At 31.1% G+C, this 23,126-nt stretch overlaps 1 protein-coding gene across 1 annotated transcript; it reads left to right on the top strand.

The window, feature by feature from the left end:
• Positions 1–14,151: 14,151 nt before the first annotated feature.
• On the top strand, positions 14,152–20,928 carry LOC109338980 (U3 small nucleolar RNA-associated protein 4-like). The gene is made up of 10 exons (XM_019576334.1): positions 14,152–14,560; positions 15,595–15,907; positions 15,998–16,061; positions 16,297–16,410; positions 16,559–16,721; positions 18,133–18,283; positions 18,556–19,133; positions 19,635–19,816; positions 20,129–20,389; positions 20,491–20,928. Exons 1-10 carry the CDS (start codon positions 14,252–14,254, stop codon positions 20,759–20,761), a joined length of 2,406 nt encoding a protein of 801 aa, XP_019431879.1. The 5' UTR covers positions 14,152–14,251; the 3' UTR covers positions 20,762–20,928.
• The last annotated feature ends 2,198 nt before the right edge of the window (positions 20,929–23,126 follow it).

Genomic DNA, 23,126 nt, shown 5'->3' with positions numbered 1-23,126 from the left:
ATAGCATAGTTTGGTTTATTTTATTTGCATTATTCAAATAAATGAGATTGCATTCTCATGTAGTCTTAGGTTTAATTTCCTTCAAGTATTTTTAGTATTTAATTCATGTAATATGGGTTGGGAATTATTTGTAACATTGGTCCATATTCATGACCAAGTAGTTTACTTAGGTTCAAGGGTAAGCCTTTCACGTGGCTAGGGCAAATGGAAGTCAATGCATGATCATTTCAAGGAAGGAGGCACGTAAGGAACTCTATCTATAAGGACAAACAAGGAGATAAGGCAATTCAGCTAACACTTTATCTCTAAGGCAAACAAGGAGATAAGGCATGGAGGGAAAACGAATTTAAAAGAAGATAGGTTTGTTTTAGCAATTTGAATTTGAATTTGAATTTGAATTTGGATTTGAAAGAAGATAGATTTGAATTTGAATTCAAGGGTATATGGCACACGTTTTCAAACTTGGAGATAAAGAGAAGATTATATGAAGATTAAAGAGAGATTAATCAATCTCCCAAAGATGCACACGGCTAGAAACAAGGAAAGAAGATAGGAAGCTCAATCTTTTAAGGTGCACAAGGCTATAAAATAGGGAATCCTAATCTCATCTCCAACCAACAACAAATCAGATTGGATTCAAATTAAATATGATTAGTTCCTCAAGATGAAGTCAAATTGATCAAGTCTCTTCCTTCTCCTCATCAAATTCGGCCAACCATCTACCAAAACCGAATTACACTCAAGACTAAGTCAAACAAGCAATTCAGCTCAACCAATTGATATTACTTAGGATTTTATTTTTATGTTTATTAGAAGATAATTTGATTTCTATCTTCTATTTTATCTATTCAGCCAAGGCAACTTTGCCTATTTATATTTTGATCAAATCATTAATAAAAGTTAAGTTGAATTTTGAGTAAATTTGAATTGTTTTAGTTGAGAGCACTTCTCCTAAACCTAGGTTGGCCGTGGCCACCACTAACAAGTTCTTATCAAGCTTCCTTGCTTGTGGCGAACATCATAGCTTATCAAGCTTCCATGCTTGTGGCGCTTTCTCACCTTCCATTCTTTTCCATCTTCTTCAACAACACTTAACCAATCTGCCCAAAATACTTCCCAACACTTAAAAACCGAGATCACCATCATTGAACTCATACCCAACCGAAATCATCAACCCCATACACATACCTATGCCAAACAGCCACAAACTCTACAACAAACCAACCCTAAACACCTTCCCTAAACCAAAACCATAAATCTCATAATCCATACACAAACCCTAGCCTACTTAAACCTCTAACCTAATCTAAGACCTACCCAAAATCCCAAATTTAATACCAAATCGAATTCACACATTCTCAAACATAAGTTCAAGCTAAAACGATCCTATAATTCTAAGGCAGCCCCCAAGAGGTTGTCATCATTTCTGATACTCAAATTCGTGTGAGGGATCTTTGGAAAGATGATTCTTGGGATCTCAGGAGTTTATATACGATGCTCCCACCTCTTATTACTGACATCATTGGTAACATCTCGGTTTTTCCGAACCCTAATGCTTTAAATGGTTGGATATGGGAGAACCATGTCTCGGGTTGTTATTCCGCCAATTCTGGTTATTGGTGGTTAAAGAATAAGGAAGGAGTGGAGAATTCTAGTTTTTATTGGACTCGTTTGTGGAGACTTCAGATCCCTGAAAAAGTTAAATTTATTTGCTAGCTCTCTGCTCATGACTCTCTGCCTACTAATCTCTTGTGCTTCAAGAGAAACTTGTCTAGTACCCCTACTTGTCGTAGGTGTAACAATAAGGATGAAGATCTTATTCATTTATTTCGTGATTGTGTGACCACTACAGCTCTGTGGAGACTGTTGGGTTTCAATTGTCCCATCTTTTGGGATGATTTTTCCTTCATTTCATGGTTTTGGACTAATGTTAGCTCTGTGCAGGGTAGTGTGTTTCTTGCAGGTATTTGGTGGGCTTAGAGGTGGCGGAACAATGCAGTCTTCGAGGAGACATCTTGGGATGTTGATCAAGTCGTCAAAAAGGTGCATCATGAATTTAGGGACTGGAGCATTCAGAGCACATGCTCTTTTATTGATCCTACTCCGAGTATTAAGTGGAGCCATGAAGATTAATGTGGATGGTAGTTGTAACCTGCAGAACAAGCAAATGGGAGGTGGCGGTGTCGTGCGAGACCACGTTGGCAATTGGATTTTGGGATTTTCTGCTAGCTTTGGTACTGGCATGCCAATTTTAGCAGAACTGAAGGCAATGGAGCATGGCCTCAAACTAGCTTGGAATATCGGTCTTCGTAATGTTATTCTGGAGAGTGGCTGTCTTGAGGCGGTTCATATACTCTCGAAAGGTTTGGATGTTCGTCTTGGGAGGGTTGCCGAGGTTGTGGATGATATTCGTCTCTTTCTCAAGAAGGATTAGTCTATGAAATTGCACCATATTTGGCGGGAGGGGAATATGCTTGCTGATTTTATGTCCAAGATTAGTCAAACTAATATTTGTAGTGTTAGACATTGGGACTTTGTCCCTCTAGATGGGGTTCATATCTTTCGTATGGACAGATTATCTTTGTTGCAGTTTGTTTCCTTTTATTTCCGATGTACAAAAAAAAGCTAATAAAACATATCGAGAAGCATGTAAGAATAAAATTGGCTCTATGAAAAAGCATAAACACATTGAAACAGCTTCAGTGCTCAAGAAGACTGAGTTGTTGAAACGACTTCACTGCTCATAAAGCTAGACTGAGTTGACAATTCATTATGTGTTATTGTGTGAAGGTCAATATTAGCAATATTTTTGAATTTTTTTTTGTCTAAAAAACCCTGATTATAGAGTCTATGAAAATAAAAAAATGAAAATGAAAGTTAAATACTTGTTTTTTTAATGATAAAAATGTTATTTCAATATATATAAAAGAATAAAAATATTTTATCATATTATTTTTTATTTGTTTTGGTAGTGTTTACCTCTCCATTTTGAGTGAAGATCATATGTCCCAAAATGATGGTGTCTTTTTATCTCTGGCCAATAGAATTTTAATGAATAATATAAAAATAATAGTTTTTACTTTTACAACTTTTAAGTTACACATATATTTTTCTAAACAACTATAATTTAATAAATTAATTATACATATATGAAATTTTCAGCTACAATCACACAATTTTAAGTAAGATTCAAAGCTGGCAACTATCAAGTACAACCTAGTAACTATAAATTAGTTTTACCAAAGATTCCTTACTTTATGGTGGAGCTGGTACCTGGTAACTCAGAAACTTGTGTCTAGTTTATGACTCATGTACATTTGGTTCTAGCATGAATATCTCAATCTTTATTGAGATAATAATCACAAAAATATATTCTTTTAAGTATGGTGAAGGCTTACAAAAGCAACCTACTCTGTTATTGCAATTTTAACAGTAAAATAGAAGAGGGTATAGAATGAATATTTTGATTGAATCAATTAATGATACAAGAGAATGTTATTTATATACAATATCTTGTAAAGCAAACAATGCAATTAACCTAACTAATTCTCTAATAAACTAATAAACACATATTGTAAAACAAATTTAACATGTGTTAAATGTGTAAAATGTGCCAAGTGTAAGAATTGTTTAGCCAATGGTTCACTTTATTTTCTAATCAGTTAATCGATTAACTATAGTGTTAATCGATTAACACTTACCCAGTTTAATCGATTAACTATACCGTTAATCGATCAACTATTATGGTTGTTGTCTTGTTTCCATGGTGGCTTTGTTCTTCAATAACTTATTTTTATTACTTCTGTCTTATTTCCGCTTGCTTTCGAAGATAACTTTATTTTCCCATATGTATAGCAAATTAATTTGTGGGGAACTGCTACCGTAATCCGGACTACATATTCCACTAGGCTAGTTCTTTATTACTTTATTTTTATTTAAGGAGAAGCGGATCGATCTAATTTTCATTTATCAAAAACGTGACTCCCCTAAGCTAAGTAATCTGTACTCTTTCAATACAAAGTAAGTTTTAAAAATAAGTTATTGGAGAACAAAGTCACCATGGAAACAAGACATCAACCATAATAGTTGATCGATTAACCGTATAGTTAATCAATTAAACTGGATGAGTGTTAACCGATTAACACTACAATTAATCGATTAATTGGTTAGAAAATCAAGTGAAGCGTTGATTGAACAATTCTTGTAATTGGCACGTTTTACACATTTAACATATGTTGAAACTATTTTACAACATGTGTTTATTAGTTTATTAATTAGTTAGTTAGGTAAGTTGGTTACCTATTCATGTACTATAAACAAGGCTCTTACATGCCTTAATCAATAATGAAAATATCATCACAATATTCATTTTATGCTTCCGCAATATTTTCGCAATATGGTATTAGAGTTTTCATCCTGAAGGTTTTGATTACCACTGCATATTCTCTAAAATTATTACCTTTCTCTTCTAAGATTCAAAAGAGAATTCAATGAAAGAAGATCGAGAATTGGTGAAACAACAATACAAGTGCAAATTCTGCAACAATCAACTCTCATGAGAGGAAAAGAAACAAGAGAACATTCAAGAAGTTTAGTTTCAGAGGTTAGCAGGGGTACAAGCAATATCATCAACTTTGTACTTTGATGAGAAGTGGAAGTTGTCAAAGAAAGAAGTGTCATCAAGGAGTATATGTTCAAGAACAACAAGATCAACAAAATCAACAAAAAAAAAGATTAACAAGATCAATAACAACAACTAGATCAACAAAATCAACAACAACAACAACAACAAGATCAATAAGGTATTAGTGTCATGCAAGATTGTGATCAATCTTTGAAGATTGTTATAACTCATTTTCAAGATCCTATTTGTAAAGGGAAAATTAAAACGTTTTGGAGAAAATATATGAAATTCACCTAGGAAGCTTCAACAATGTACAACCATGAAAAACCATGGGAATATGGTCAAGATTTCTGACCGGAAAAATAATCAAGTGTTTGAGAAAATCCAATCACATTAGGATCGAGATTCTGATCCATCACATTGTTATGATCTCAAATCAAATTATCAAACTGAAGTCATTATCATTTACCCTCCAGTTTGAGGGGGTTATTGGAGAACAAAACCACAACACAATAACCACACAACACGAGTGTTCATTCTCTTCATTCAATTTGAGGAGAAACTAAGGCTTAGGGTGATCTACAATTGGAAGGCTAAAGAACTAACATGTTCTACTATAAACATGCATTTGCATACAAGACGAATGACATGAAATTTGTGGATACATGAACAATGATAATATAAAGTTCATTCTTCATATTCTCTATCAATATATAAAAGTGTGTTTCTGCTTAAGTTCTAATTTTATATCACTACGTCAGAATTGATATTTAAGAACCCCATTTAACAATGCTTATGTGTTGAACCCTATTAAAGGTAAGGCGGGAAAGAATTAACCGCGCTTATTGAAGCAAACGTTGTTAAAAATAATACATTTAACAACGTTTATTGAAGCAAACGATGTTAAAGATCATACTTCAAATATTTAACAACACTTCTTCACTAAGCACTGTTAAATATGTTATCTTTAGCAACGCTTATTGAAGAAAGTGTTGTTAAATGTGTTATCTTTAACAATGCTTATTGAAGAAAACATTGTTAAAGGTCATCATACTTCATATATTTAAACGCGCGCTTCTTCAATAAGCGTTGGTAAAGGTAAAATCAAGCCTAGTGTTAGTGATCACCTGCCATAGGTTCTTACACTATAAAGCTGCTATTAAGATTCTTAGGTATAAAGCTGCTATTAAGATTCTTAGGTACATTAAATGATCACCTGCCATAGGTTTATTTTTCTCAAAGAACCCCATTATTCAACTGAAGACATACAGTGATAGTGACTAGGCTTCCTGCCCAGACACAAGAAGATCTATATCAAGGTATTGTATATATCTTAGTAATTCTCTAATATCTTGGAAATCTAAGAAACAAAAGGTTGTTTCTAGAAGTTCTTGTGAAGCTGAGTATAGAGCCCTGGCTCTCACAACTTGTGAAATCACTTGGCTCACTTACTTTTTGGAGGATTTAAAACGCGATTTTTCTAAAAATGGTGATAACCAATCTGCTATACATATTGCTTCTAACCCTGTTTTTCATGAAAGAACCAAGTACATTGAACTTGATTGTCACCCTGTTTGAGAGCAATATGGGAATGGAAACATCAAGATCATGCATGTTCCAAGTCACTTGCAACTGGTGCACTCACCAAAGCTCTATAACCAAAGACTATTCCTTCATTCATTCATTCCAAGTTGGGGCTCCTTAATATCCCAGCTTGTGGGGGTATTAGCAAATGAAGATAAATCAGCTAGGCCAAGCAGCATCACTGACCGAGACAAGGCCAGGCTAGGCAACATCACTGACCAAGACAAGGCCAGGCCATGCAACATGTGCATTAGAGACAAAGTCAGGCCAGACAACAACAACATTAACCAAGACAAGGCTAGGCCAAGTATGATTCATGACCAAAACAATAAAGCACAAGCTGACCACCAAGCTCCATGCAACACATGTTGGCCAAGGCTTATGCTTATGCAATACTAATTATTCATTCAGTGTTATGCTCATTCAGAATCAGTATGCTACATAGCAGTAAAGACATATAACAGTAGAGACATAGCAGCACACAAGTTATCTCACTTTCTCTTTGCTTATTATGCACATGTGTATTTTTCATATTGTTAAGGGGAGAGATCCACTTATTCTAAGAGCAAGTTTTTAAACTTACTCCTCATCTTAGCCACCAATTATAGGGAAATCCAATTATTTGAATTAGTGAGTAGATCTAAATCATTAGATGTCCATAGAATTGATGGTAAGATGGAGAGTAAGTTTTGGAGTAAGTGGATCATCACTCTATTGTTGTTAGAAGTTTGTTTAGTTGGTTAGGAAATTTATTCTATAAATAGGTTTAGTTTTATTCCATTCAATTGTATCAATTCTCATATATTCTTTCTTTCATTCAATAAAGTTTCTTATTCATTCAATTATTCATCTTCTTGAGATCTTTGAATCTCATCCTTTCATAGTTTCTTTTTCCTTTTATCATTCCGTAAAGATAGATGATATAGAGTCTTCCCCTCACAAACAATGCATCCGACATCAATTTATGATTTGTACGTCATTTCTTGTTCTCCTTTTCATTTGTTATCAATCTTTTTTTATTGTCATTATAAATACCCAAATACTGTGATGTTTCTATATAAAATTTCTTTGAAGCTAAAGCTCTTACCCTTAAGCAGCGATTGAAGGTTTAGAAAAAAGAGGATGAGAGGAAAAATGAAGACGTCATGGGAATGGGAATGGAAATGGACAAGGTTGCTGATGATAGTGCAGCTCCTCCTAATGATGGTTTAATTGTTGATATTCAAGTTGATATTTGTCTATAAACCGGTATATAGTTCATGTTTCAACTTAATAAAGCTACTATTGATAAAAACATTACTGTATAATATAAAGTGGTAGGGGCAAGACTCATTGCTTCCTGTGGGAATAACATCTTAAGTTCGTTGCACTATTTGTAAATTATTCTAGTTTGGTTGTTCAAATGCTGATTAAAATTCAAACTCATTTGTTTTGCAACTGAAGAAACAAGTTTCTGAAACCAAGTTTATTAATAAAATCATATTTATATTTCATTATTTATTCGGATATTTATTTACTCGGTATTATTAAAACTGTATCGTTATCAAACCGGTCAAGATACTAATATAGTGGTATAATGATTCAACCAGTTGTTCAATAATTAAATCGCATGACAATTAAACTGTATATACATGTTTATATTTATATATATAAGCACATATAACAAAAAAATTCAAATAGGTACGTACTCAAATTTATAACTCATATTCATAATCTACTCAAAATTCACATAAACAAACAATTTTAAGTCTTTAACAAATTCAAAGTCTAAATTACAAAACATATATCAATCCAAAAGTATCACTTAACAACCAAAAATATAAATAAATGACACAAGTTCACAACTCACTCTACAAAATGAATAAATTTGGGTTTTAACATTTAACGCTAATGAATCAAAGTTGTCTCATATCGAGATTATATTTTTGCACAAAATCCTATCTTCAGACAGTACTCAAGATTCTATGAATGTCATTGAGATTACACACAAATGTTAGAAACCAAAAGATGTAATCTTAGTATGTCTTGGAAGCATATGTCTTGAAGTGTTAAAGAAATGTTGAAAAGATGAGTCACCTTGTAATGAGTTTTTAAGTTTTTTATAAAAAAAAAAAAAATATGTGTATAAACCGGCCGATTTAGTCAAATACTGGTCAGTTCACCAGTTTTTTTACCGATTTTGACCAATTTTGATATTTGGCCTGTTCAACATCTATACCATACCGGTTAGGAGTCTGATTTTCCGGTCGAACCGGCAAGTACGATACAATTTTTACATCATTGTATTTACTACAATGAGCTGAATTATGATTTCTTAACATAAAATAATATTTTATTTGTATTCTATTTCATCTTTTACTATAAAATCCATAGATGACAGTTTTATGAAAAATAAAGAAAAAACAAAAGACAATAATATTTGTATCATTTAATTTTTTTAGTACTATTAAGAGTATTCTCTTACTCCAAAAGAATGAGAAAATACTCTTAATAATACCAAAAAAATGAGATTATATTTTTACCTTAAAATACATGAAGAAACAAAAAAATTCTCAAGTATCTTAGAAGATATGTTTCAAACATGATTGTGAAAACTAAATAATAATCTTAAATTATTTGAGAGAAATTTGATTAAAGATAAACTAATCAAACTTTAATTAAGTTTAATAATTAAAGTTCAAGTTTCATATTTTTAAACAAGCTTAAGGAATCCATTCCCCCACAAACCAAATCTATTAAACTTATTAGATTCAAAATGATGTGAACTAATATGTTTCTTCAAATGTTTGAGACATGATTTGAAATTACTCTTGTGCTCATAATCATGGTGTAATAGTGCATCCCATGTTCAAGTTGTTTGTTAACAAATTGGTTGTAAGATCCAATCCAATTTAATATCCAATTTATCCTGAAATTTTGATTTGATTGATTTTGTTGCACTTTTACTGTAGAACTAATGATCTCTCAAGAAAAAAAGTACATAATTTTATTTGTGTTTTTAATAATAAAAATATTATTCCATTATAAATAAATAATAAAAATTACTTTATTATTGTTTTCTTTATTTTTTATAATATTTGCTTCGAGATAATTCTTATTATGTATATTCCATAAATTGGCTCCCAAATGGAGCATGCAACAATGTTTGTTAGCTTTAACCCACCCACACGATTTAAGCTTAGGCTTATACATTGACAACAAATTTATAAAGAGAATAAAATATTTCTTATGTTTTAAAATAATTTATTTTCTTCGGTTACTAAAGTTATAACTATTTATTACTTTTTAGAAATATTTTTGTAAAAATAATTAAATAAAAATATGAATAAATAAATTATCTCAAAATATAAGGAATACTTTATTTAAATTTATAAATACTAACTCAGTACACCCACAATATTTTGGATCACTACCCCTTAGTATATTTCAAACCATATCTTTTGAGATATATTGTCACTTGAAAACCCAAATTTTTATGAGGAATTTCACCAACCTGTCACTCATTCAAGAACAATTGGATCCTTCTAGATAAAAATACTTGAATTTTATACCTTAAACTAGCAAGTTAGCCGTGCATTTGCACGAAATGGTATTTTTTTGTCGCATGATTAAGAACACATATTACATGTGCATTTATGATTAAGAATATGTATGTTGCTCGTGCATTCGCATGGTTAAAATCATACATGTTACCAGTGCATTCATATTGTTAAAAATTATTAATTATATATAAAATCATACGGTCAAACCATACGGTTTAACTGTTTAAATCGGATACAGCTAAACTTAATATGAGACCTCTTCTGGTTTATATTCTTGCTGGACTTTCCCAACATTGTTTTTTACACATACATAACATGATATAGTTAGTACTTAGTAGTATCATATTAATCAAAAAAATCATCAATAAATTTATAATTTCATTATTATTTGATTCTAAAATAAGATTAGTATAAAAATAAATATTATTATTTGACTCTAAAATAAATATAAACAATATGTTATGATTCATATTATTATTATTTTAATATTACTATAGTAACATTATATTTTAATATTGCATAGTTAATCACCTTCCTTTTATTTTTAAATAAATCACATACATTATAGAGTTAATTTGTTGTATCATCATCTTATAATATTTGATCGTTTAACTTAGTTGATTAATTGTGTATAATGTCATTTTTATAATTTATCCATAAAATTTGAGTTTTTATATTTATTTATGACATTAAAAATATAATTATTTATTTATCAATATAATTATAATTATGCATTAAGTTTCTAATGTTAAATAATTGTGTAATATGCTTAATTATCATGCACATTATGCAATTCAATAAATCAGAATTATAGATTAATGAATCCAAATATAAACAAATTGTCGGAAATGATGTAAAACATTAATGAGTAGATATTACTCAATTAATATTCCATAAATTCATTAAATATAATACTGCAAATTTATATTTCATTTTTGTAACTGATCCATAAATTCAAACAACAAATTGAATATAAATTGAATTAAATATTAATCTATTATTTTGAAAATTTATTATTTACACCAAATTTATATCAATAATAAGCATTTCTTAAAATTAGGGAAATATAAATAATTTGATCAAAATATAAATTAAAAAAATTAATTATTACAATTAAATCAAATTTTTTAATATTTTGATTGTCACATCCTGTTAAAGATTAAATAGAAATTAATCAAAAAACGCAATGAAAAATCAAATCACAAAACTAATTTTGAGAATAATTATTTAATTTTTAGATAACGGAATAAAAGATATTCAAAGACAATCATGCCTAATAATTTTGGCTTCTAAAATGTAACTAACAATTGATTAATTGTGTATATTATCATTTTTGTAACTGACTGAAAAATGTTGAATTTTTATGTTTCTTTATGATAGTATTATTTAATTATTTCTTTATAAGAATAATTATAAACATGCATTAAATTTTCAATGTTAAACTAATCATGTAATATGCTCAATTAATCACGCTTGTCATGGAGTTGAATGAATCATGACAAATTGCATATAAATATAAATTGATCCATAAATTCAAATTTTGTAATTGATCCATAAATTCAAACAAAATAGAATATGAATGGAATTGAATATAAATATATTTCGCAAATTTATTATTTATAATTATGAAAATTTATATCTATAATGAGCATTACTTAAAATTAGTGAATCATAAATAATTCAAAATATAAATCAAATGAAATTTCTTTAATATTTTCATTATTACATTATATTAAAGAGAAATTCAATAAAAAAAAACACAATAAAAAATCAAATAACAAAAATAATTGTGGAGGACAATTATTTAGTTTTTAGATAATAGAGCAAAATACATTAAAAGACAATCATGCCTAATAATTTCAGTTTCTAAAGTGGAACTACCAATTAATATTACTCAACTAATACATTCAAAGACATTAATGAGTAATTATTACTCAATTAGCATTCCACAAATTTATTAGTTATAATTATGAAAATTTATATTATATTTTTGTAACTCATCCATAAATTCGAACAAAACAGAATATAAATGGAATTAAATATTAATATTCCATAAATTAATTATTTATATAGTAGAATTTAAATGAAATTAAATTGTCTTTGATGGATATGACTGATATGATGATCACATTTACTATGATTAATTAGATAAAATATACATATTCAACAATTGAACATGTCAAATTATTTACGATGAGAATTAAAAAAATTTAAAGATTTTTCTTACTAATATAAGGTTGACACGTTCAGATAGTGAAAAAATAATAATTTCGAATGTAAAAGAACAAACACATAATAAAATTAAAGAACTATTATTTTACACTCAGATAATGAATATAACCTCTAATCGTTGTATTATAAGATGTGATATTTCTTTTCTGCAAATGTCGAAACAAAGAATATGGCCAATTCATATTTCCTGCTTTAGAAAAATAACCACACATGAAAAAATATTTTAATAAATATCATGTGAGAAAAAATAATCAAATTCATTTATTGTGCAAATGAGAATAAAATTGAAGATTTTAGTAAGATAGAGACACATAAACATAATACTAACCCGTAGATATGCTTTAAGGGAGAGTCAAACTACAAATGAAGAGATAAGATGATAAAAGCGAAATAAGATGAGAAGATAAATAAATCCATAACAACAAACAAACAAATACAATATTGTAACTTGTAACTAAATGTGTATATATATATAAATGGAGATCGGGTACATAACATAGTTATTGAGGGTTTGGTCATTGTTAGGGATGAAATCCTTCTAAATCAGACAACTAAGGAAGATGATTATTGGAAGAACAAATCTACAAAATAATAAAATCAATCGTACCATATATACAATATAAACAAATCAAAGAAAAAATAAGAATACACATACATAATAAACAAAAAATCAATTAAAATATCTAGAAAATAAGAACATATCTAAAAGTAAACAAATGAATGAAAAATCAATAAAAATGCACTTTAAACAACATATTTATAAAAGATGAACAAATCTACAATGATGAAGATTGAGTAACGGGATACAGAAACCATCCTATTAGGTTAATGAATGAAAAAATCAATAAAAGTACAATTTAAACAACATATTTATAAAATAAGAACAAATCTACAATGATCGAGATTTAGTATCGGTATACAGAAGCCATCATATTAAGTTTAATGAAATGAAGATTGACGAATGAAACATTGGATTGTAGACATGTGAGAGAAGAAGAGAGAAATATGAAATGAAATATGGAGAAGAATATGGAGATATGAAATGATAATGGTGGAGAAGTAATTCACATGTTTGGGAGGGAAAGTTTTGATTAGAGATTGACACATGTCATGAGGGACCTTTAGTTTTGATGAGAGGTTGACACATGTCATGAGGGTTTGAGAGATTGACGGATGTCATAAAAGAGCTTTTTTTGTTATATAGGTAATTCACATGTGAAAAGGGATTCAATCCCCTTTATTGTGAGATGTAATTTCTTTATAGAATAAAAAACAAATGAGTCAATCAATCATTAGAATTAAATTGTACAATGAGCAAAAAATGGAAGGTTGGCATGTTTTGGAGGGAAAGTTTCAATTGAGAGATTGACACATGTCATGAGGGGCCTTTAGTTTTGATGAGATGTTGACACATTTCATGATTGTTTGAGAGATTGACACATGTCATCGATGAGTTTATTTTGTTATATAGTTAATAGATAAATAGATAGAATAGAAAGAAGTGTTTGACTTCCGTAGTAATTACATTAAAAACTACGTATATCATGATATATGATTTATGTTCTTATACATCCTAATAATCAAAATCTCTTTACATTATCCAAAAATCAATATTTAAAAAATGTATAATTTGAGAAAGAGATTAATAATTATTAAGATACATTGTTACTATACTAATTTATACATAATTAATATATAATTTATCATGCATTTGAATTACTTTTATTGTAAAGTCAATAATAATTAAATATGAATGATAAATAATATATTGAAAGTATATAAAACTTATACACCGTCAGTGTATATATTCTTTCTCAGAATTGTTATCAGTTTTATTTTTTGAGAAAAATGTATACATTGACAATATATGAGTTTAACATATAATGTATCATATATCATTCATATTTAATCATAGTTAACTCTTTAAAAAAAGTAGTACAAATAATAGTAGATAATCTTCACACGAATAGATAGTAAATATCTATTCATTTTTGTTGGCAATCATCTCTTACCTCTTCTTTTGGGCTTCACGATTGAATCATATTCATCCATAAAAGAAGGAAACTTGAAAAAATACCGGGCCTGACCTATATCCATGACCCGAAAATGTTAACGGATCATTCCGCGCCTAAACCCCTTAACATAACAAAAACCTAATAAGTAATAACAACCATAGCCGTCAAAATGTTTTGATTTTCTTCTTCTCTCTTTTACACTATTATTCTCTCCCTTCACACTCTTTCTTCTCCTTGGTTCTCTATAACATAGAATGGGTGAGCTTTACAAAATAAGCTCAATCGATTGGAAACCCTCACCGGTCATAGCCCTAGCCACTAGTGTCGACGGTTTGCGTGTAGCCGCAGCTCGCCAAGATGGTTCGCTTGAACTCTGGTTAGTCTCTCCTGGTTCAATCGGTTGGCACTGTCAGTTAACTATTCATGGAGACCCTGATAAACGAGTTTCTTCTCTTATTTGGTGCCCTGATGGTTCAAACGATGATAATAGTTGTGGCCGTTTGTTTTCATCTAATGTTGATGGTTCCGTTTCTAAGTGGGATCTTTTCCATTTGAAGCAAATGGTATATACTTCTTATTTTAATATTTTTCATTTTAACATCATGTTTTATTATATATGATCGTGTATGTAAATAGGGGTAGTTTATTTAGCTTTTTTTTAGTAACATATTTTTCAAATAAAAAATCATTCATGAGTTTGTATTAGGGTTTTAGTTTTAGTTACAACTTTTATTCAACAAAGTAAGCTCAAATTCAGTTTTCAGTAGAAGCTTGATTTTATAGCTTTCGGTTCAGTTTCTCACATTTTGGCAATCATTTTTGAAGAATCGCTTATTTTAAGCTTCAACTCAACTCTAAGGTTCTTTGCCTTGTGACCTGGTCGTGGTCGTCACAGTTTCAAATCCTTGAAACATCCTCTTTGCCTTGCATACATCTATCTTGCCCAGATGGCAGTAGCTGGGAGCCTTTTTTTACTTTGTCACACTTTTCTAGCCTGAACAAGCATGTCCTAAAGCTTTGAAAATGGATGTTATTGTTAATTGTAATAGAAAGTTGAACTTAGAGACAAACAAGTGGGGTTTTGTTGAATTTACCGCAGTTATGGACAAATGTGGTTAGTGCAGCTGCATAAACTGACAAAATGGATATTGCAGCACAATTGTGGTTGTGAATCACAATTTAAAACATCGAATACATTGATTTTTGCTGCACAGTTAGGCATATTATGTCTTTGTTGTTAGTACTGAGTGTATTCTAGTTGTGTCATCAGCGTAAAATGTATATTGTATAGTATTTATTTTACAAAAACCAGAGTTAGTGTAATATTTATTAAGTTGCTTAAAGCTTTTTGTAAGGACTGCGGCACTTTGTTTTTATTTATTGACTGTTATGGCAGATTAGTTAATTTCATTTCTTACTTATAATAGTTGATTCATTTAATTGTTTATTTTTTATTTTTAAATTTAAAATATTGTGTGATATGTATTATGTTGTCGAAAAGTGTCTTGACTGACCAGCGTTTCAACCTTTTCATTTAATGACCATTGTTGTGTATTAGTTATTTCGTTTCTTAACTATACCTTATGTGCATTTATAGACAGTGCTAGAGTCAGATGGTGTCTCAATCTGGAAAATGGCTCTGACACTGCCTATGCCAAAGTGTGAAGAAATGATTTCCGAAACAAAGGGCCTTATTGCCAGGAATGGATTTGTGAGTAAAGTTGACAATTCCAATGAACATGACGAGAACAGTGAAAGTGACGAAGATTCTGACTCACCTGATACTATCAAGCAAACCGTGATTGAGTATCCTCGTGTGGCGATAGGTTATGATGATGGATGTGTGCGAATTTATGCCATCTCTAATACAGATGACTTTATGTATGTAAAATCATTGCCTCGGGTCAAAGGTGAGATCTGTTTTTCCTTAATTATATGGCTTGCTGATTTCCTGTGTAGTTGATTCCTTTTAATATAATGTTTTGTGGAGTTGTTTTCAGGACGAGTTTTAAGTGTAACTTGGAGTACAGATGCTAGCCATGTATATTCTGGTAGTAGTGATGGGTATGTGTTAATGTTGTGATTGATTAATGATTATTGAGCTATATTGTCTTGTGTCACTTTTAAAGATACAAGAAATTTATTACCTATTTTGTTTCGCTAAAGGCCAAATATGTGTGCTTGATTCTACAATAAATGAATCAAATCCAGCAGCATAATCTTCCCATTTTTTAACAAAATTTTACCATTTCCTAGTTAAATATACTTACAAATTTTTCTTTTCTTTATCTCATCACAGGCTAATACGATGCTGGGATGTTATATCAGGCCATGAAGTCTATAGGATTACAGCTGGACTTGGAGGTTTGGGTAGTGGACATGATCTTTGTATATGGGCATTGCTGTCTTTAAGGTGACAGTGGATGTGTCTTTTTCCATTTATCTTTGATCATAACTTATGAGTACTTCCACACTATATATTGAGCATATTGTTGTAATTTAATATTGTAGTGCCTTTTTGGCTATTTTCAAACCTTTGTCACTGATTAGTTATCATTTAGGTCTGGGGCACTTGTTAGTGCAGACAGCACTGGTAGTGTCCAGTTCTGGGACAGCAAACATGGAACTCTCTTGCAAGCACATTCATTACACAAGGGAGATGTAAATGCTCTGGCAGCAGCTCCCAGTCATGATAGGGTGTTCTCTGCTGGTTCTGATGGTCAGGTACAAAGTTGCGAAGTTTGTTGAATCCTTATTAGACCAAAGTAATTAATCTTTTTTACATTTGCAATGGGCTGTTGATTGTTTTTGCGTCAATCCAGCCTCTCAACTTCGTAAGCTGTTTGACAATTTTTTACCTTAATGATTAGTATAATTGATGCCGCACACTTGCAAGTTATTTCACATAAATTCCGATATTTTGTATGTCAAGTTCTACTACTGGGCTTATTTTAATTTCTAATAATGTCTTTGTATAACTTGTATACTAATTATTTTTTTGTTTTTTCTAAGTATTAATTTGGTGGAAGTGTTAGATCACTGACACGTTGCAAAGAGTGAAAGCATTATTATAACATTTAAATAATAAACGCTAGAATATTTTAGCATAATTTACAATAATGAGATGGTTGAAATGCCCTACTAGAAAGGCAGTCCATTCCTCTTTTATAGGATGAACGGTGAGAAAGTCATGTGAAGGCTTCCAACTACCTTTCTTGTAGTACATTTCAAAAGCAGTATCATGTTTACACAATATAATAATTTGTGCACTTGGGGTGTTGTGAGATTGTTATAAGCCATTTATATTATTTTTTATCATGGCTCGAGTCAGTAAGTTGAGTTTAGCATGATTTGTGTTGTCTTATTATTGTTAATGTTTGACCAATTCATGAAATATTTATGGTTTTATGTTAACGTCTCTTTTATTATGATGACTGTCGGGTTTTGAAGCTTATCCAGACGATGTTTTTTATGCATTCATGTATTTTTGAAAGAGCTGCTAAATCAAGAGATAGAGAGGAGAGCCTTGGCACAAAGGTTAAAATTGTTGCCATGTGACAAGGTGGTCACAGTTTTATGTCATCGAATCAGCCTCTTGCAAAAGCATGGTAAGGCTGCCTACTGTATAGTGTAGACCCACATGGGTCAGACACTCCCTTGTTCCCGCACATAGTATGAACTTTAGAGCCCCATGTTTGCCCTTTTTTAGATCTTGATATGATTCCTTGTGGATTGGTGCGTTTTCTTTTGAGTTGTGTAATTGTTCTTGGAGATTTAGCCACATGGTTAATATAAGAGATATAACAGCATTATTGAGTGACGCATTTATAGTAGGAAGATAAGATGAGCAAGCTCACCGGTGTTACTGCCAACATCTATAGTTTTTTCATTGTGTTTTTTCCGAAAGCCTCTTATGCTTTTGGGTTTTGATATATGTGGTTATTTTATGCATGCTCTGTCATCCCTATGTTTCAAATGTGGTTTATCTTTATCTTTTTTATGGCCGTATTATTATTGATTATTTATATATTATTGTCTCCTGCCCCTCTTCCCCTTAAGGTTCCATGTTCTCCCATGCTTAATCTGCTAGCTAAGTGCATAATAATGATTTTGGTTTCAATTACTTTATTTGAAGGTTATTCTTTATAAGCTCTCTAGTCAGCTAGTGTCACCTGATGGTGTCAATTCTCCAATATTGATGAAGAGATGGATCTACGTTCAAAATGTTAGGGCTCATACGCATGATGTTAGGGCTTTGACTGTCGCTGTACCAATAACCCAAGAAGGTCTGTTGTTAAATTGTTATTAGTTGTGGTTGCATGTTGGATGGGCATATTCTATAAAATCTGCTTTGGATGTAAATAAAACATTTTCAGAAAGTTGAAACTCCCTTTTTATAAAAAAGCTGAAAACTGTTTTTTGTGCTATTTTCTGATCAATTTGCTGTAAAAAGTTATCCAATTGGACACTATATCTTCTTAGATGCATGTAAATGAGATCTTGAGTTGTAAATGCATTTGATATTTCTATTCCTTAGCTATGCTATTCTGTTTAGCAGATCCTTTGCCAGATGAGAGGGTTAAAAGAGCTCGGCGTGAAGAAAAACCCATTGAGTTTAGTTACCATAAGTGGGCACATTTGGGAGTTCCCATGCTTATCTCAGCAGGAGATGACACTAAACTCTTTGCATACCCTGTGAAAGAATTTACGAAGTTTTCTCCTCATGATATCTGTCCTGCACCTCAGAGAACGCCTATTCAACTAGTGCTTAATACTGCCATCAGCCAATCGTCAATGATTTTGGTCCAGTCTTCACATGGGTTAGATATTCATTTGCTACAACTCAGAAATGTTCACACAGCAAGAGGCCATGCAAAGACTGAAATGCTTGCCCGAGTCAAAAGTAAGGCATCTCAAAAGATTATTTGCAGCACAATTTCAAATTCTGGGATGCTTTTTGCGTACTCGGATCATTTGAAGCCGAGCCTCTTTGAATTGAGGAGGTCTGAAGGTGGGAAAGTTACATGGAGTGTTAGTAAAAGGAAACTTCCTCCGAAATTACCGTTTGCCCATTCTATGATTTTTACTCATGATTCCTCTTGGTTGATAGTTGCTGGGCATGATAGAAGAATATATGTAAGCTAGTAATATACCCCATCTCCATTTTTTTTTTAAATTGTTTGTGTACTTCCAATTTTAAGTTTATGTGAAGTATGATTTCCTTGAAATAAAGCAATTTGTTTTCCTTGTTTGCCAGTAGTCTGTACTCTGTAACATTGGAGTGACTGACATGATGTTGGATGGTGCAATTTTCATGATTTTTTGGTGTGGATGTTGTAATTATAAAATTTTAATCTTTGCATGGGTTATTTTTCTGTAGTGAAGTCAATAACTTATGTTAATCATGCTATGATTCTCTGCTATTTGCTATTCTGGACTTTGTATCTTCGGAATTTAGTAGGTTTTGGACAGTTGGTACTTCACTATAGGATTACTGTCTAATGGCCATCTATCTTGTTTCTCACAATTAATTTTGTTGTGAAAAGTTTCAAGAAGGATAGTTTAAATTATTATGATCTTTGGATTAAAGTTCGATGTAGTTTGTTTATTAACACACTTAACTTCTGAATGATATAGGTTGTGGATGTGGGAAGCTCTGAACTAGTGCATACTTTTACACCCTGCCGTGACTTGCAAGATGAAACACTACCTCCAACTGAGCCTCCCATAACAAGATTGTTTAGCAGTTCTGATAGGCAGTGGTTGGCAGCCGTGAACTGCTTTGGGGATATATATGTATTTAACTTGGAGATACTAAGGTGCCGTCTCTAATTTGCTTAACCTTTTTAATTCAGGACTCCTATCACTTACTTGTTTTGTTACAGGTTGCTAGGATGTCGATTTATTGCTCAAGTTAAAATAAAAAAGACACCAATTAGTGAACCGGAAGAAAGTTTTTTGTGAACTTCTGTTGATCATTTTTGCTTACTGGCAGTTATAATAACAAAATATCTGTTCCAGTACAAAATAATTTATTTAACTTGTATCGCATTTGGATTATCCTCATTCCCACTTATCTTCTTGATTTTAATTCTTGGGGTTGGAGTGATTGCAACCTTTTTGTGCAACAGGCAACACTGGTTCATTTCACGACTAGATGGTGCCTCTGTTACTGCTGGTGGATTTCCGCCCCAGAACAGCAATGTAATGATAATTACAACTTCCTCAAATCATGTGTATGCATTTGACATAGAGGCCAAAGAGTTGGGAGAATGGTCAAAGCGGCACACATATGTTCTTCCCAGGAGATACCAGGAATTTCCTGGTGAAGTTATTGGGCTTTCATTCCCTCCATCATCGACCTCATCTTCAGTTGTTGTTTATAGCTCCAGGTATGTTTTTTCTTCCAGAATCTAATTATTTCATTTCCTTAGACACTATTTTTGTTTTTAAAGTGTTTATTTCTCATGTTTGAAACTTGTTCTACCTTCAGGGCAATGTGCTTGATTGACTTTGGGTTGCCCGTGGAGCAAGATGACAATGATATGCTAAATATTCAAGATCCAAGGGTCAAGACTTTACAAAATCTCAGTGTAAAGAAGAAGATAAGATATAAGAACTTTAACGTTTTGCCTTTTGAGAATCCTGTTTTATTTTTAGCCTACATGTCAAAAAATTCATTCTTTATGATAGACAAACCATGGTTGGAAGTTGTCAAATGTTTAGAAGCCCCACCAGTCCACAGACATATTTTCGGCACATAAGTTACCTTAGAGTTTTGTTATCAGCTCTAGGGGTGCATTGTAGGGATAAAGGTCCCTTTCATGTTGTTTTACTTTTTTTATCAATGGCTGGGTTCCAGTATGATGTATTTTGTATTTTTCATAATCAATTTTTTCCATTAGTAATAGAGTTAATTTATTTTGCTACATATTTTCTTTAGTTTTACTTATTAATTGTCCAGGCCTGTCTTGTCTCTCTTGCTTCACTTTGTAGAATCGTTCATGAACTCATGATTTTGACATACTTGAAGTTACTATCTTTGGGTTCAGGAGTGAAATGCATGAACTAGATCTAAAGTGTTTTAGTATTGAAGTTTCAGTTTTCTCTGGATAGCTAATAATTGTATATAAAAATAGTTCGTAGTTTTAATATATTCTATTTGGTTAACAGTTACTAGATGGCAAAATTTCATTTTTCATTAAAATTATTTTAGCAACCCTTGGGAAATTTATATAATTCGATTTTGTTGAAAGCAGTATGATTAAAAAAACGTGGTAAATAAAAAAAAATGATTAAAGATAAGTAGAACGTGTTTTTGAGGATATGAATCCGACCTACTTTTTCTTGTATTTTATTGTTTGGTCGTAGATAGTGTTGCAACTTTTTGATTATGTTTCCATTCTAAATGTTGTATTTTCCGATTCAAGGTCATAAAAGCGTGGTAAAACTGTGTCTGGTTGAGATTTGAAAAGAATCTGAATACTATATTAGATAATCATGATGTGGAAAATCCAGTTTCAAATAATTCAGTGTTTTGCATCTAGAAACTGCTGTAGAAGAGAAGGGCTTATATTATTGTGAAACAGTTTCCTCACATTGTATTATTTTTTAGCAACAACTGTTTCTCAAAAAATAATGTAATCCAAACACCCTGGAATTAAATACAAACATCAATGAGTAGTGAAAGGAGTGGTATTTGTCCGTTTCAAAATAGCCAAGTTTCTTTTTCTGCTACATTTATGTGTAGTTGATTTGAGTCAGAGGATATAAACACTTTGAATAAAAGATCTTGTAGGATTAGCAGAACTTATATTCAATAATTGGAGCAGTGTTATGAATGGATCACATTTCAAGTGGGTAGCTATCAGATAGGGTGGAGAGGTTGCTCCTTTTGGATGAAAATGAATCTATGCTTTTGGTTTCATTTGAAAGTGTTGTCTATTTTGGGTGTGAAGAGCCATATTTACCCACTCAAACTAGTAGTGAGCCACGCTGGCATATGCTCAACGTAATAAAGTGGAGTATTTTTTTGTTGGTATTATCAAGCATATTCCCTCACTATATGAGTAGGGAACTAATCCCTTTCAGGGATGCGTGATTATCCTCTTTATGAGTATCGCTTCCAAAAATTAAACCATTTTTAATCATTTTAGAAATCTAATGAAACTTTACGACACAAGATTAAGTAGTAAAGTGTGTAATTCATGTCAAAACTAAGTATGCTGCAGAGTACTCATTACATTAGAAATATTTATATTCAGAAACTTCGTCATTTATAATTTATTTGTATTATTATATTTAAAAGTTTATGATGATTAAATATTAATAATTTAATGACAATATAAAAACTCTTATATTGTAAATGTATATATATGTTTTTTCTGAGAAAAACACACAATACACTTAGACCATCTATTGAAATATTTTGATACTTAGACTAATGGGTATATCCGTATATGTTGGATGTATTTTTGTACGTTCAGAGATATACATGAAGGCAAGTGTGGAAAAAACTTGAAATGATCTTTCTCTTTCTCATTATATCTGCTATTTCATAGTCTATTTTTGTGTCATTTCTCATACTTTAGTTTAGCGAGGTCTATTGAGGTTCTATCGAGGTCTCTGGTTAAGGATATAGAGAGGATATAAGGTAGAGTTTGAACATATTAAAATGAAATCTATAGCAATTATGATTTCGGGGTTAATTCATTTAAGCAAAGCCTACTTCAATCCATTTTCAATCTATTTACAATTGACATATTCGCACATTAAATTTTCCGTCATTTTAAGCTTATTTTCTTAAAGGTAAAAAAGATTAAAGATGTTACAAATCTTTTACTACAAATAACATGAATCTTGTGTTTATTACTGGTGGAGAAACGGGTATAAGGAAGAGTTTGTGAACAATATCTAATGACTATGATTGATGAACAATAACTGTAGGTCCCAAGATGAGGATGCCTATCACTAATCGAGAAAAAAGATAAATTGTTGTTTTTACACTTAAATTGAAGAGTAAAAATGTTATATAATTACATCTAAAATGTAAAGTTCAATCATGACACGTGACACAAAAAATATCTATAGGTCCCAAGATGCCTTGTCACTTATGACAACAAAAGAAAA

Source organism: Lupinus angustifolius, unplaced genomic scaffold (genome assembly GCF_001865875.1).
Source record: "Lupinus angustifolius cultivar Tanjil unplaced genomic scaffold, LupAngTanjil_v1.0 Scaffold_50_78, whole genome shotgun sequence".
Lineage (NCBI taxonomy): Eukaryota > Viridiplantae > Streptophyta > Magnoliopsida > Fabales > Fabaceae > Lupinus > Lupinus angustifolius.
This window is presented reverse-complemented; position numbering and strand designations above follow the sequence as displayed.

What these genes read in the sequence shown, in the direction of transcription:
- LOC109338980 (XM_019576334.1), top strand. Translation starts at nt 14,252, where the DNA reads ATGGGTGAGCTTTACAAAATAAGCTCAATCGATTGGAAACCCTCACCG. An exon ending in TGTACCAATAACCCAAGAAG is followed by an intron (nt 18,284 to 18,555) that starts GTCTGTTGTTAA and finishes TCTGTTTAGCAG; the next exon opens with ATCCTTTGCCAGATGAGAGG. An exon ending in TTTAACTTGGAGATACTAAG is followed by an intron (nt 19,817 to 20,128) that starts GTGCCGTCTCTA and finishes TTTGTGCAACAG; the next exon opens with GCAACACTGGTTCATTTCAC.